General features: G+C 42.3%; 1 protein-coding gene across 1 annotated transcript; it reads left to right on the top strand.

Annotated features, from left to right (window-relative positions):
- Window positions 1-3710: 3710 nt before the first annotated feature.
- Window positions 3711-10906, top strand: gnat2 (guanine nucleotide binding protein (G protein), alpha transducing activity polypeptide 2). The gene is made up of 9 exons (XM_041946019.1): window positions 3711-4018; window positions 7553-7595; window positions 8122-8263; window positions 8414-8571; window positions 8714-8842; window positions 8951-9080; window positions 9177-9330; window positions 9489-9700; window positions 10066-10906. Exons 1-8 carry the CDS (start codon window positions 3913-3915, stop codon window positions 9677-9679), a joined length of 1053 nt encoding a protein of 350 aa, XP_041801953.1. The 5' UTR covers window positions 3711-3912; the 3' UTR covers window positions 9680-9700; window positions 10066-10906.
- The last annotated feature ends 1114 nt before the right edge of the window (window positions 10907-12020 follow it).

Genomic DNA, 12020 nt, shown 5'->3' with positions numbered 1-12020 from the left:
CTTGTTGCCTCTGAAGTTAATCTGTCTGTGGTTAATCCCTTTTCAGCTGCAAGGAACGTTTACGTTGACCTTGGACAGCTTCCTCTTCAGGCAAGGACACATCTACACATGCAGCCACTGAAGAGAGTATTAGGAGAGAATTTGGATATTGTTCTTTTTACTGTAACGGGGAGGATGAGCATCACTGTGCAGACAGCAGGGAAACACCCTGCATACAGAAGGAGGCCAATCCATTACAAGATATAAACAAACAACAGTTGACTCGGAGATGTGTTTTGGGTTGTGGGAGGAATGAAGGTGGATGAAAACAGACAGACGAAAGAAAGACGGTGTGAAGTGAGGCATCATAACTCTGTTATTGCTTTGCAGTTTGGATGAATTGAACTCAGAAGTTCTAACTGCGTTCACATCTGCACACAAAGACCATATGAAAAGTGTCCATTTAGCTGTGTAATGCATAACTGGAAGTAAATAACAAATAATGCAAATAAAAATGCTCACAATCAACCTCTTTTTTCTGCTTTCGTTGATTAAAGGTTGCTTACTTTTTGTTGACACATATAATAAATATGTAATTATAGAAATGGTTCTGTTTTTTCTTGTTGACCATGAAGTAGGTTGACATATGTTTTGGAAATTTGAATAAAATCTTAGAAAAACGAGAAAACATGCTTCATAACAGTCATTCTGTACGATTTGTCAGAGTTAGTGGTAGTTATAGCTGCAAAATGTTTTGTGTTAGAGGATGAACAGTGAGCATCACAACATGTGTAAATGCTACACTATGGTGTCACCAAGGTTCGTCCATGGGTCACCAGTGGGAGTACATTTGTTTATTTTGCAGACTTGCAGGAAATCTAAACCACATGAGCTCATCTGTGGGTGGGAACCTCTCGTAACGGAGCCTACAGAGGCTTTATAGAGTAACATAACCACATGTGACACCAAGGAAAGTAACGAGGGTTCATCTGCATCTCTCAAACTCAAATTCATGTTGCTTTGTTCCTGTCAGGGGAATGAGAATAATAATAATAATAAATTTAATATAATTGATTCAGCAGAGATCTTCATCAGACAGCTTCTACAGCACAGCCTCACTGAAGGTCAGCTCTTTCTTGTGACTGTAATGTGAGATGTTTAAGATTTGTGAATGAATCAAGGCTCAGTGTGATCAAAAAAGCAAGTGTTAGTGTTTTCCTGATGTCGACAGCGAAGTCGGGCCTCCAGCTTGACCTTCTTGAGCAGATAAATTTGAGAAAGATCTCCATCCTCATTCATCCTTTCTGGATAATATTATGTTGGTAAAAACACAAGTCGATCAGTTTCCCCGCTCTCCATTGCACCCAGAAAGACGACGTGTTAAGCCTCTGCCTCTCGAGTTGATCTGAGGCTCTGTGAGTAATCTCATCAACAGATCAGAGACGCGGGGACTGAGCACAAAGCGGGCCTACACCATCCTCCACCTAATGGGATTGGCCGCCATCACTAGATGTGCTACTCTGATTAGCCTGCTTGGAAGCGTTCGGGGATTTAGGAATGGAGCATCCTGCCCCGGGCAATTAGCACCACGTTCTTAGGCAGAGTGACGTGAGTGTAATCTCAGGGCAGAACTGGACTCTGTCATGGTGCTGAGGAGTGAGCTGGTATAAAAGGGAAAGTGCTGTTTGGTTTTCTGATGCATTGTTTGTGGATACAATGTGTGCGCCTAATAATCAAAGCTGTTTTTAAAGGATTTTGAAACAGATTCTGGAGTGAAATCATATATTTTCCCCAGATGGGCTTTAATGCTGGACTTACACTATGGTCAGAAAGTACTTTCACCTTTTGAAATAGGAAAAAAAAAGATCATATAAGGAGGATTTAAAATCTCTTGAAGCTACTATGAAACTTCCTAAAACATCACTCACGTGTCACATTTTGTCTTTTCAGAGGTCCCAGTCTGTCAATCCTTTAGCTGTCCTCTGAGCCTATTTGACCCTGACGTCACTGAACTGCATCTCGGACTGTCTGGCTGGCCGAAGGACAGACTCAACTTATGTTAAACCTCCTCCCCCTGCAGCAAACCTACAGAGAAAGTTCATATGGGAACAATATATGCAAAGTTTACAAAAGGCTTTTTAAACAGCCAAGATCTCCCATCGAGTTCAGGCTTAGCAGTCGAGGCCTTTAGCAGGTTTCATGTGATGAAAAAGCTTTTATGCGGTGATGTGGGCGACTGTGTGGTCCTGGGTGTGGCTGGACTGACATCTGCTGCTGAAGCAGAACACAGAAAACAAACACATCTGCGATCGCTCCGTTTGGTCATTAAGCAGCTGCCTGATTTCAGCCATATTTCAACATGACACACCATGACCACAACACAAAGACACCAAGCCTCACAGGACTGAGGACGTTTCTGTCTCAACATGCTTGCAGTCACACAACACACGGGTGCTGGTATTCATATATCTTGTAGCCATAAAGGTTTTGTCATATTCTAAACAAAACCACACTTTCCTGATTGCTACGCCAGCAGCACACAATCAGACACACCGACCACCATATAGACCCTTGCAGATACTAGTTTAAAGAGGCTACTGACCAGGACACTCTAGTAATCAAAAACGATTAATGCATTGATCACGCCTCTAAAATGTGATGTCAAAAGTATGTACCATCAAGTGGAAAGTAAAAGATGAATTAAAAGCTTAACCACTATTTTAAAACGGAGGCCCCAAATGCAGAACATGCAAATCAGCTGCTTCACCTCTGCTGGTTTCTGACGCACTTTGTTGGCCAAAATATACCTGTCTTCTGACTGATTTAGTGACCTCAGATACGGTATCTCAGCGTAAATCCTCCAGCACGCAGGGCGGGCACATCACAGTCCTGAAGACAAGGCCCACTGACCTCCACCTATCACCTATCAGTGTCTTCCTGTTCCGAGATCAGCTGCTCCAATCTGTCACCGTCTCAAAACTCCTGCTGTGGCCGGAAGAAAGCATCAACGTTTTTTGAGATGATTTCAATCTGACACAAATGATGTAACTTGGGAAAAGCATTTAGGTCATGTTATCGCTGAGAACCCACTAAACAGCAGAGTGCAGTGACAGTTACTTTATTTAGCAGGCAACACACCACCTGGGATTTAAACGTCTTAACCATAAGAAGGTTATGAGGAGTTAATGCCTCCCTCCCTGCTCCGTCCATGTGACTGGCACAGAAGTCAAGAGTCCAGGCAGGAAACGCAGGAAGGATGAAGAGAGCAGCCTGTGCACACTGACTCCAAACCACTCATCTATTCAAATGATGAAGATGACATTTTGATCTCAGTCAGATCTTTGTCAGGTCACACCCCCAACCATGTATACACCAAGAGGCTGGCAGGTTCTGTGATCTACAGTGTGTGATGTTTTCCTAATGAACACACTGTCGGAACAGTCTTTTCCAGTGTTTTTCCTATAGTCACACACATCTTTAGACTTTGTGTATATGGACACTTTAAATCAATTAATTCCAGCTGGACAAACTGATGATACCAATGACTCTCACTGAGCCTGTATATCTGAGTGTGTTTATTTTCTCCTTTTCTTTACATCACTCATTATTACCCTCATTAGACTAATTGGATTGGCTGTCCAATCAGGAAGAGGCACCTCCTAAGTCAGGGTTTTAAGCAAAGGGAATTAAGAGGTGGATCTCTGCTTGCTCGAGCTCCTGAATTGATTTGATCCTTGAGAGGGTCGCATCTGATCATCTAATCGAAAGAGGCCAACGAAGCCAGGAAGGCTCAAGCACCTCCCTCCCAATCCCCTTCCGCTAGGAAATCGCCTTTCAGCACGATTAGTGTTGCACCCAGTTCTCTGCAGCTGCTCACAGACAACCGTCAAAATTTCCATCCTTGAGGATCTTGAGTTTGCGGAGGAAGAAAGCATGGGTGCGGGAGCAAGCGCGGAGGACAAAAAGTCTAAGGAGTTGGAAAAACAACTCCAAGAAGATGCTGATAAGGACTCTAAAACAGTCAAGCTATTACTGCTTGGTAAGTGGACTCAAGACGGGCGGTTGCATCAAGTTTTCATTTTATTCCCAGACTGCAGGTGATGCAAAGTGCTCAGATTGACGGGTTTTTAATTAAGAGTCAGAATTTTACAAACTCTGACTTTTACATTTCCATCTGTGATTGAGGAGAAGTTTCTGTGGAGGTTCAGGTCTGCAGAGCAGGGCACAAGTCTAGTAGTCAAGCCAGCAGTCAACATGTGCAAGTGATAGATTAGAAAAGCTCAAATGCATGAAAGAAAATGGTTTAATTAGCTTTCACTGAATGCTGAAAGGTAAACAGTTGGTTTTAAGTTTTAGGATGAGAGTAAGTTTATGTTACAGATCATTTCATTCATATCGCTGTACTCATAAGTTAATGATGGGAGTTTATTGACTGCTTTCCTGCATATTGTTCAGATCTTGGATATGAGCCATCTGATGTGTGCTAAAGTGCTTTGACACGCTCTGCCAAGTTAGATGTAAGACACGGTCCCATCTGGGGATTTGGAGGCTGCGCAGATGATTGGTTTCTGAATAAAACCCTACATTAGTTTATTAGAAAGATGGGGACTGTTTAAGCTGTTTAAGCAAAACTGAGAGGGCATTAGTGAGAGCAAAGCAGCAGCAGAGGGAGATAAGAGAGATAAGTTTGCAGGTTGAGCAGTCAACACAGAGATGGAGCTCAAAAAAGAGGAATATATCTGAAATTTGCACTGCAGAACTGCAAAGTAATTATTTGCCTTATTCTAAAATATGGCAGAAACTAAACATTAGTAACAGCTTTTCATGTTAACTGTTCATGCACCGTATAAATCCTGCACAGACATGTGCTTGTTCAGATGTTTTAAGTTGTGGTTTTACCATTACGGTGAACTATTTTAAAGAATCCATAGAAAACCAATGAAAGCACTGGAAGCAATTCTTGAAATATCTGACAAATACATTCAGTCTGGAGAAAAAGTGGCCAAATGTACTTGTATATTTTCTTGGCCGTGTCTTAGAATGAAGAATGACTTTTCAATTCTGATGGAAGGACACTGGTGCTTAAAATAATCATAGCCTCTGGTCTAAATGAATCACAGCACAGCAGTGATATGTCAATCCGATTAGCTAACTGGTTTAGTGCAGATCCACTTGGTGAGGTCTTTGTTGATCCCTCAACTCACACATACAGAATAAAATGTCTTTTTATTACCATTTCAGTGGTAAGAGCAGCATTCACAGTGTCAAGGTGCTGGAGAGCATTTGGATGAAAATCTCGGTGACAACGTTAAACGAAAAGTATTAAAAAGGAAAGATTATTGCTGAGTTTATGTTGGATGACTTGGAATTTGTGTAAGAAATACAAGAATGAAAACAAGAATGCATTGATCAATTAGGATCTGGAGGGGAAAAACTTTGTGCCTTGCAAGTAACCAGTCTTTGCAGAACATGGATCTCTGTGCTGCTGCTCTGGTGGCGGACGTTGAAAATCATGTATGAATGATTTTAATATAAAACCTAAACCTGCCAATTAGTGCACTCGTATAAATGCAGAAGTCTAATTTTAGTTTTCACAATTTTGAACATAAAGTAAATACTATTCAGACACTTAATATTTACTTCCAGTAGATCTACAGAGGAGGTGCTTCTCCAGCAGTGAATTATCACAGATCAGACAGTAAGGAGAGCGCCCCCTTGTGGAACTCTGCAGGATTGTATTTGACCTAAACATGTTTGCAGCTCATTTCGGTGGTTAGCTCATTGTGTGCAGGTGTACTGAAACATCAATGACGTGTTACATGTTTCAGATAAACTTTGAAACTCCTTGGATGAATAGATAAAAACTGATTTTGCAAAGGCTTCCGTGAGGAAGTGAGACCAAAACACCCTGATGTAGTTAATTACAGGGAGCTTACAAAAGTGTTACTCTGCAAGTTTTCTGCCTTTCAGAAATCTGAGCTGTTCGCTCTGAAGAACAAGAAAACTGCAGACACCGATTGTTCTCCAACTTCATTAACTGAGATGGTTCAAAGAATATTTCCCCTACAGTTCGCATGTCGCAAAGGAAAAATGTCTGCACCATTTCAACTGGTCAAATCTGTATTTTCATAGGAAGGTATTCTCCCTTAATCTCCAGAGCTCCGTACTGAATCACAAACCTTAAAGATCTGTTGCAACATCTATCCTTACATCTATCCATGGTATCTTCTGCAGGATAAACATGGATCTAGAGATCCCCTTTAAAGTCCAGATATAATGTCACTGCAAAGCCTAAAGGCTGACTGACGAAAGAGCGCGAGGAGAAGAGAGGGGGACTGTTCATGCAATCATTACAGCTGATGAAAACCAGTCATGATACTGTGACAGTGCCATCTTGACTACCTCTGCACAAATTAGCAAAAACAAACATGTTATTGACATACTAATGACTGCTAGCAGGAGAAAACCATTGCTTTCTCCTTTGACACAGCCACGTGGGTGAAGGCGTGGCCTTGTTAAAAGCTCAGCGGTAAATCTGTGGATCTCAGCAGGACAGCCAGCTTTGGTCTCTCTGTGATGTGATAAATTTCTTCTGTCCTGAGTTAGCTCACGGTGCTGCAGACAGCCTGATCTGCCTGAAAGCTTTTCCAATCCAATTGTGACATTAAAATTGTACATGTATGCACAGTCCACGTTGTGCACGTGTGTAGCACTGTACACACAATTAATTCAGGAAAGCTGTTCCCCTAAAATTAAATTCTGCTGCTATCTCGACTGCCTCCGCTCAGAGCCTCACTGTGATTTGCTAAAGTCTGGAGAAGTCTACCAGCACGACAGAGCTCAGTGGCATTTGTCACAGCATGAGGTGTCCAAAAATCGGAGATTACTTGCTTATGGAAGACCAAATTAGACAATTTTATAGCTCAGTAAGATTGAGAAGCCGAGAGGCTTGTGTAGCGAGGAGATTATGTTGTTTCTGTTGGCACAGCCTTTAGCCAGCTCAGTGTCCTCGATTAAACCATCACAATGATCCACATGAAACTGAGCCAGAACACTTCAAACAACTTAATGACCACCATCATTTCACAGAACAGCTGAAACTAAACAGAAATGAACGCAAACATTAAAATGTGTCCTCTGCACCGCCACAGACAGCACCGTCTGCTCACCTTCACCTGTATTTCTTCCTTGAAGGTGAAGTTAAATGCCTCACATGTATGTTTCACTTATTTGCTCTGCTTGCTCTTTTGTGCATCTTTATGTGCCTCTGTTCTACTTGAATTGTGAAATCTTTGGCTGGAACGAGAGTTGCACAAACCACATGCCACTGAGTTTTGTTCCTGCGTGCTGACGGCAGACCCCACCCTGGTTGTATCCAAACAGACAGAAAACACTTTGGGTCAAAGCGTCATGATTTGTGTCTATTTTGGCCAGACTGCTCCTTTAAACCGACAGCATCACCAGAGCACATTCTTTGGCTGTTTATGGCTGACAGTGTGTTTCTACTCAACGCCATGTCAATGAGAAACACAGCAGATCTGGCGTCGTTGCTAACCTTTTTCTTCTCTTCCAGGCGCTGGTGAGTCAGGGAAAAGCACCATCGTAAAACAAATGAAGTAAGTACAAAAATAAGTGATAAAATCTGTGTCGTCCACACCACGTCAGTGGCAATCAACCACAGTGCAGCTGAACCTTTGTTTTTTTTTTTCTTTTAATCTCATCAGTCCGGCACACAGCCAGCAGGCCAAAGCTCCCTCTTCTCTGTCTGTTTCTCTTGCAGTGAAGCCTTTTACAAAAGGTCAACAGGGCAAACATCCGCTTACTCTGATTTGTCAGCACTTGTTTTGTGCAGTTAGTTGGCTGCATGAGCTGAGTGAGGTCAGAAACTCGCCACAGGGTGGCGCTGTGTGCCCTAGCTCCGGTAGTGATCCAGGTGCTGTGCTGTATGAACTTGAATGGAAAATCCAAACTGATCATATAATTCCAACATATTAGCATTTCTCTTTTATTGTAATGGTCATAATATTTCTAATACTATTGCACAATTTCCTACATACAGCTTAGAGGATTAATGCAGCAACATATGACAACGTTTTCCTTGAACTAAAACGTGTTCCCCACTACTCTTTCACCTGTGTCCAGGATTCTGCATCAAGGTGGTTACACAAAAGAGGAACAAATGGAGTTCAGAGCTATCATCTATGGTAACATCCTGCAGTCCGCTCTGGCTATCATCAGAGGCATGGAGATGCTGGGAATTGATTTTGGCTCACCCTCTTCTCAGGTCTCATATGACACTGAAACGATGTTCACCAGACATGATTAACTTGTAGAGTTCATTTTCACTGACGTAAAATCAAATTATAAACAGTTATTTAAAAAAAGCAATGTGACGTTGCTGATGGATCTTTGCTCTGTGTGCATGAAACCACAGGAGGATGCACAGAAGCTGCAGAACTTGTCAGACTCCATTGAAGAAGGCACAATGCCTGCTGAGCTGGCTGAAGTAATCAAGAAGCTGTGGAAAGACAGTGGTGTCCAGGCCGGCTTTGAAAGAGCTGCTGAGTACCAACTGAACGACTCTGCTGGCTAGTGAGTCCACGTCTGCTGCCGACACTGATACAGTAGCTGGGTCGCATGTAAAATCAAAGAAGCAGCTAGCTAAACTTTTATAGATGAAGACTGTTTCATAACTGAGGCCTGATTGCTGTACCATTTGTTCTGCCATCATCAGCTACCTCAATGAAATGGAAAGAATCTGCAAGCCAGACTACCTCCCCACCGAGCAGGATGTGCTGCGATCTCGAGTCAAAACAACTGGTATCATTGAAGAACAGTTCTCCTGCAAAGAGTTGCACTTCAGGTAAGTCACAAAGAGGCCTCCAACAAAAAGTCTGACACACTGAACCTTACAGCAGGGTTATACCCGTCGACTGACTGACTCTGTTTTGACTTTGTGTACGACGAACAGGATGTTTGATGTGGGTGGCCAGAGGTCAGAGAGAAAGAAGTGGATCCATTGTTTCGAGGGTGTGACCTGCATCATCTTTTGCGGAGCTCTCAGCGCATACGACATGGTGCTGGTAGAGGACGACGAAGTGGTGAGTTGAAACTCCGCTACCCGGTTGTAGAGCGTAAGACAGACGCGTGACCTCTGTCAGTAACTCACCCTCTCTGTCCCTCTCTGGCCTTTTCAGAACCGCATGCACGAGTCGCTCCATCTATTCAACAGTATCTGCAACCACAGATTCTTTGCGCTGACCTCCATCGTGCTTTTCCTCAACAAGAAGGATCTCTTTGAAGAGAAGATCAAGAAAGTCCATCTGAGTATCTGCTTCCCAGACTATGACGGTAAGACCAGCTGATGCTGCTTTAAATATATTATGATGTGATTATATTAAACGTACATCATGTCAGCTGACCAACAAAGTGATGCACATGCAGAGAGTTTGATGTGTGGATCAATTTTACACCTCATGGGTCCGCCCCCCACCCTCACTTTCTTTTAGGCCCCAACACATACGATGATGCCAGCAACTACATCAAGACGCAGTTCTTGGACCTGAACATGAAGAAGGGCGTGAAAGAAATCTACTCCCACTTGACCTGTGCCACAGACACGAAGAACGTCGAGATCGTGTTCAACGCTGTGACAGACATCATCATCAAAGAAAACCTTAAAGATTGCGGTCTTTTCTAAGCAGCTCCAGAGTGAAAAGAGGTGAACACATCGCATCACTCCCGGGGACTTTGTTGACACAGAGTAACAGGGTCCAGATGAGACAGACCCCTGACAATTTAACCCTCGTACAGCCAAGTGACAATGATAACATGAGCTCACACAAACTGAAGCCAAACAGACAATTTAGACCTTTTGGGTCTGCAGAGGATGAGGAAGATAATGAGAAACAAAAAGTAACCCCAGTAATGGTTTGTGATAAGAAATCGGCTCCTCCCAAAGCTGCAGAACAAGCTGACTTTTTGTATTTGAGCACAGCCCAGCAGAGTGTTCACCTTTTATACATGATTTAAAGTGATTTCAACATGTCTGAGATTGATTTTTTGGATTTTTTCTCTATTTTGCAGAACTTCCTTTCCTACCTTAACCCCTCACACATTGGCATTAACTGAGAAGTGTACTGAAGGAGCTCAGAGGATCCTCAGTTTGTCGTGTTCATGCCATCGAGTCCATGCCAAGTCCTGGTCCTTGACTGCTCCTAGCACATCACCGTCTCCAACAGTTCATCTCTGCAACACAGTGCATGTCCGGCTGGGTTGAAACAACTATCAAGTCACCGTATTGTTGTTGTGGACAAACAGCTTTCTACAAGATTCTTCAGTTTTTCTCAAGTACAGTATTTGTCTCACGCCAGAAGCTGCTGGTTTGAAGGTATGAAGATGAAATAGTTGCTCATTCGATCCTCGTCGCTTCCTTTTGACTACTGTGTTGTGAGTAATATCTACTATTAAAACGAAGCTCTGTAAAATAATAAGCCGATAAAACCCGGGGGAAAATATTAATATTTTGAATAGCAACATTGCAACCTTGTTCTTGTTTTTGAGTACAGTAGTCTCTGTGGTCTTGATATTTAAACTGTAAAAAGTTGCTGAGAAAATATCTCAGATATTCCCAGTGCTTGCAGTGTATCCAGATTACAAACCAAATTGTACATGTATCTAATCTAAATAGTGTTAATGTATTCAATTCACTTTACATTTAAATGTGATGAATAAATTTCAGAAGGTCAAACATGGTAGAGGAACTTTGTACATAAGAGTAGATAATTCAATTTATTTTGAAAGATAAATCTATATGGAAATATACGAGAGAGAGGGAAACATTAGAGGGATGATGATTTATTATGAAAAGGGAATGAAAATCTACTGAGTATGTCCTTTCTTATGAAATGTAGAGGCATGAAATAAAGATGCATTAACTTCACTTGTGTCTCCTGTTTCTTTGCTGCAGCATCACACTGTCAATCACTGAATAAGGTCCATCGAGTTGTAGAAACAGGTCTGTCTGCGCTGAGCGATAGCCTCAGGCTGTTACTTGTTGGGGACAATGCTGCTGTTATACAAGTTCCCTGTTCTAGTCAGAGGGGAAATGGCAGCGTATGAAAGTTCATTAACAATAAACCTACTGACGAGAAATCGAGATTTACTACGTACAGACCGATTTGTCAGCATCCAAGGACCAAACGGGGGGAAATCAGCAGTAGAGCCTCTTCTGCTCTTTTTGCTTCTTACCGTTGAGGCCGTTTCAGACAGAAATTACATTTAAAAATAAAGAAAAAGCACAGGGTCTAAAAGATAAATGGAGATAAATGTCATCAGAAGACCTTAAAGTCTAGTGAGATTATTTTTCTTACTGTCAACAAATCACATGAAAACACCAAAATCAGTAATTAATTTCTGAACATTATTCTCCTAAGTCATAGACCTCCATTGTTGCCCAGAACTATTAAAAACACATCAGCGGTTGACATGTTCCTATGATGAACTTGGCCACTTCAATCCACATCGTCACGCAGCCATCACCAGCACACCTAACGTGTATTAATCCGCAGCTGAAAACAGTCTCCAATTTGCTAAAAACTGCAGTAGCCAGCCAATTAAACTGTACACTGGTGACTTGTTTTTAAAGATTCACATGTTCAATAGGAACAAATGGGGGCTTGGGGCTGAGAGAAGGACCAACACGCTGCCTTTTTAATGAGATTTGTTGAGAAAAACAAAAGTATAGAATGTCACCAGCGTTATCTTTTACACTGAACATGCACACGCTGAGAACTTTGGGCTCAAATGCTGCTGGACATGAAGTATTATACTACAGAGACAATATACATGGTAGGACGTTAAGGACATATTGTGAGCAGTGGTGTGTGCAGCAGCTGGAACACAGCGAGAACTCAGCTCAAGCATACAGATGTGTCTCTGAGGTCTAAAAATACTGCTTCCAATGTGCATGACCTCCTTCCTGGCGTGTTTTAGGTGAGACTGGCCCTTTAGGAATCTTCACAGTGGAAAACATCTGGTTG

Source organism: Chelmon rostratus, chromosome 10 (genome assembly GCF_017976325.1).
Source record: "Chelmon rostratus isolate fCheRos1 chromosome 10, fCheRos1.pri, whole genome shotgun sequence".
Classification (NCBI taxonomy): Eukaryota; Metazoa; Chordata; class Actinopteri; order Chaetodontiformes; family Chaetodontidae; genus Chelmon; species Chelmon rostratus.
This window is presented reverse-complemented; position numbering and strand designations above follow the sequence as displayed.

Coding starts and splice junctions, on each gene's coding strand:
- gnat2 (XM_041946019.1), top strand. CDS start 3,913: ATGGGTGCGGGAGCAAGCGCGGAGGACAAAAAGTCTAAGGAGTTGGAA. Junction 8,264..8,413: donor TTGGCTCACCCTCTTCTCAG/GTCTCATATGAC, acceptor ATGAAACCACAG/GAGGATGCACAGAAGCTGCA. Junction 9,331..9,488: donor CTGCTTCCCAGACTATGACG/GTAAGACCAGCT, acceptor ACTTTCTTTTAG/GCCCCAACACATACGATGAT.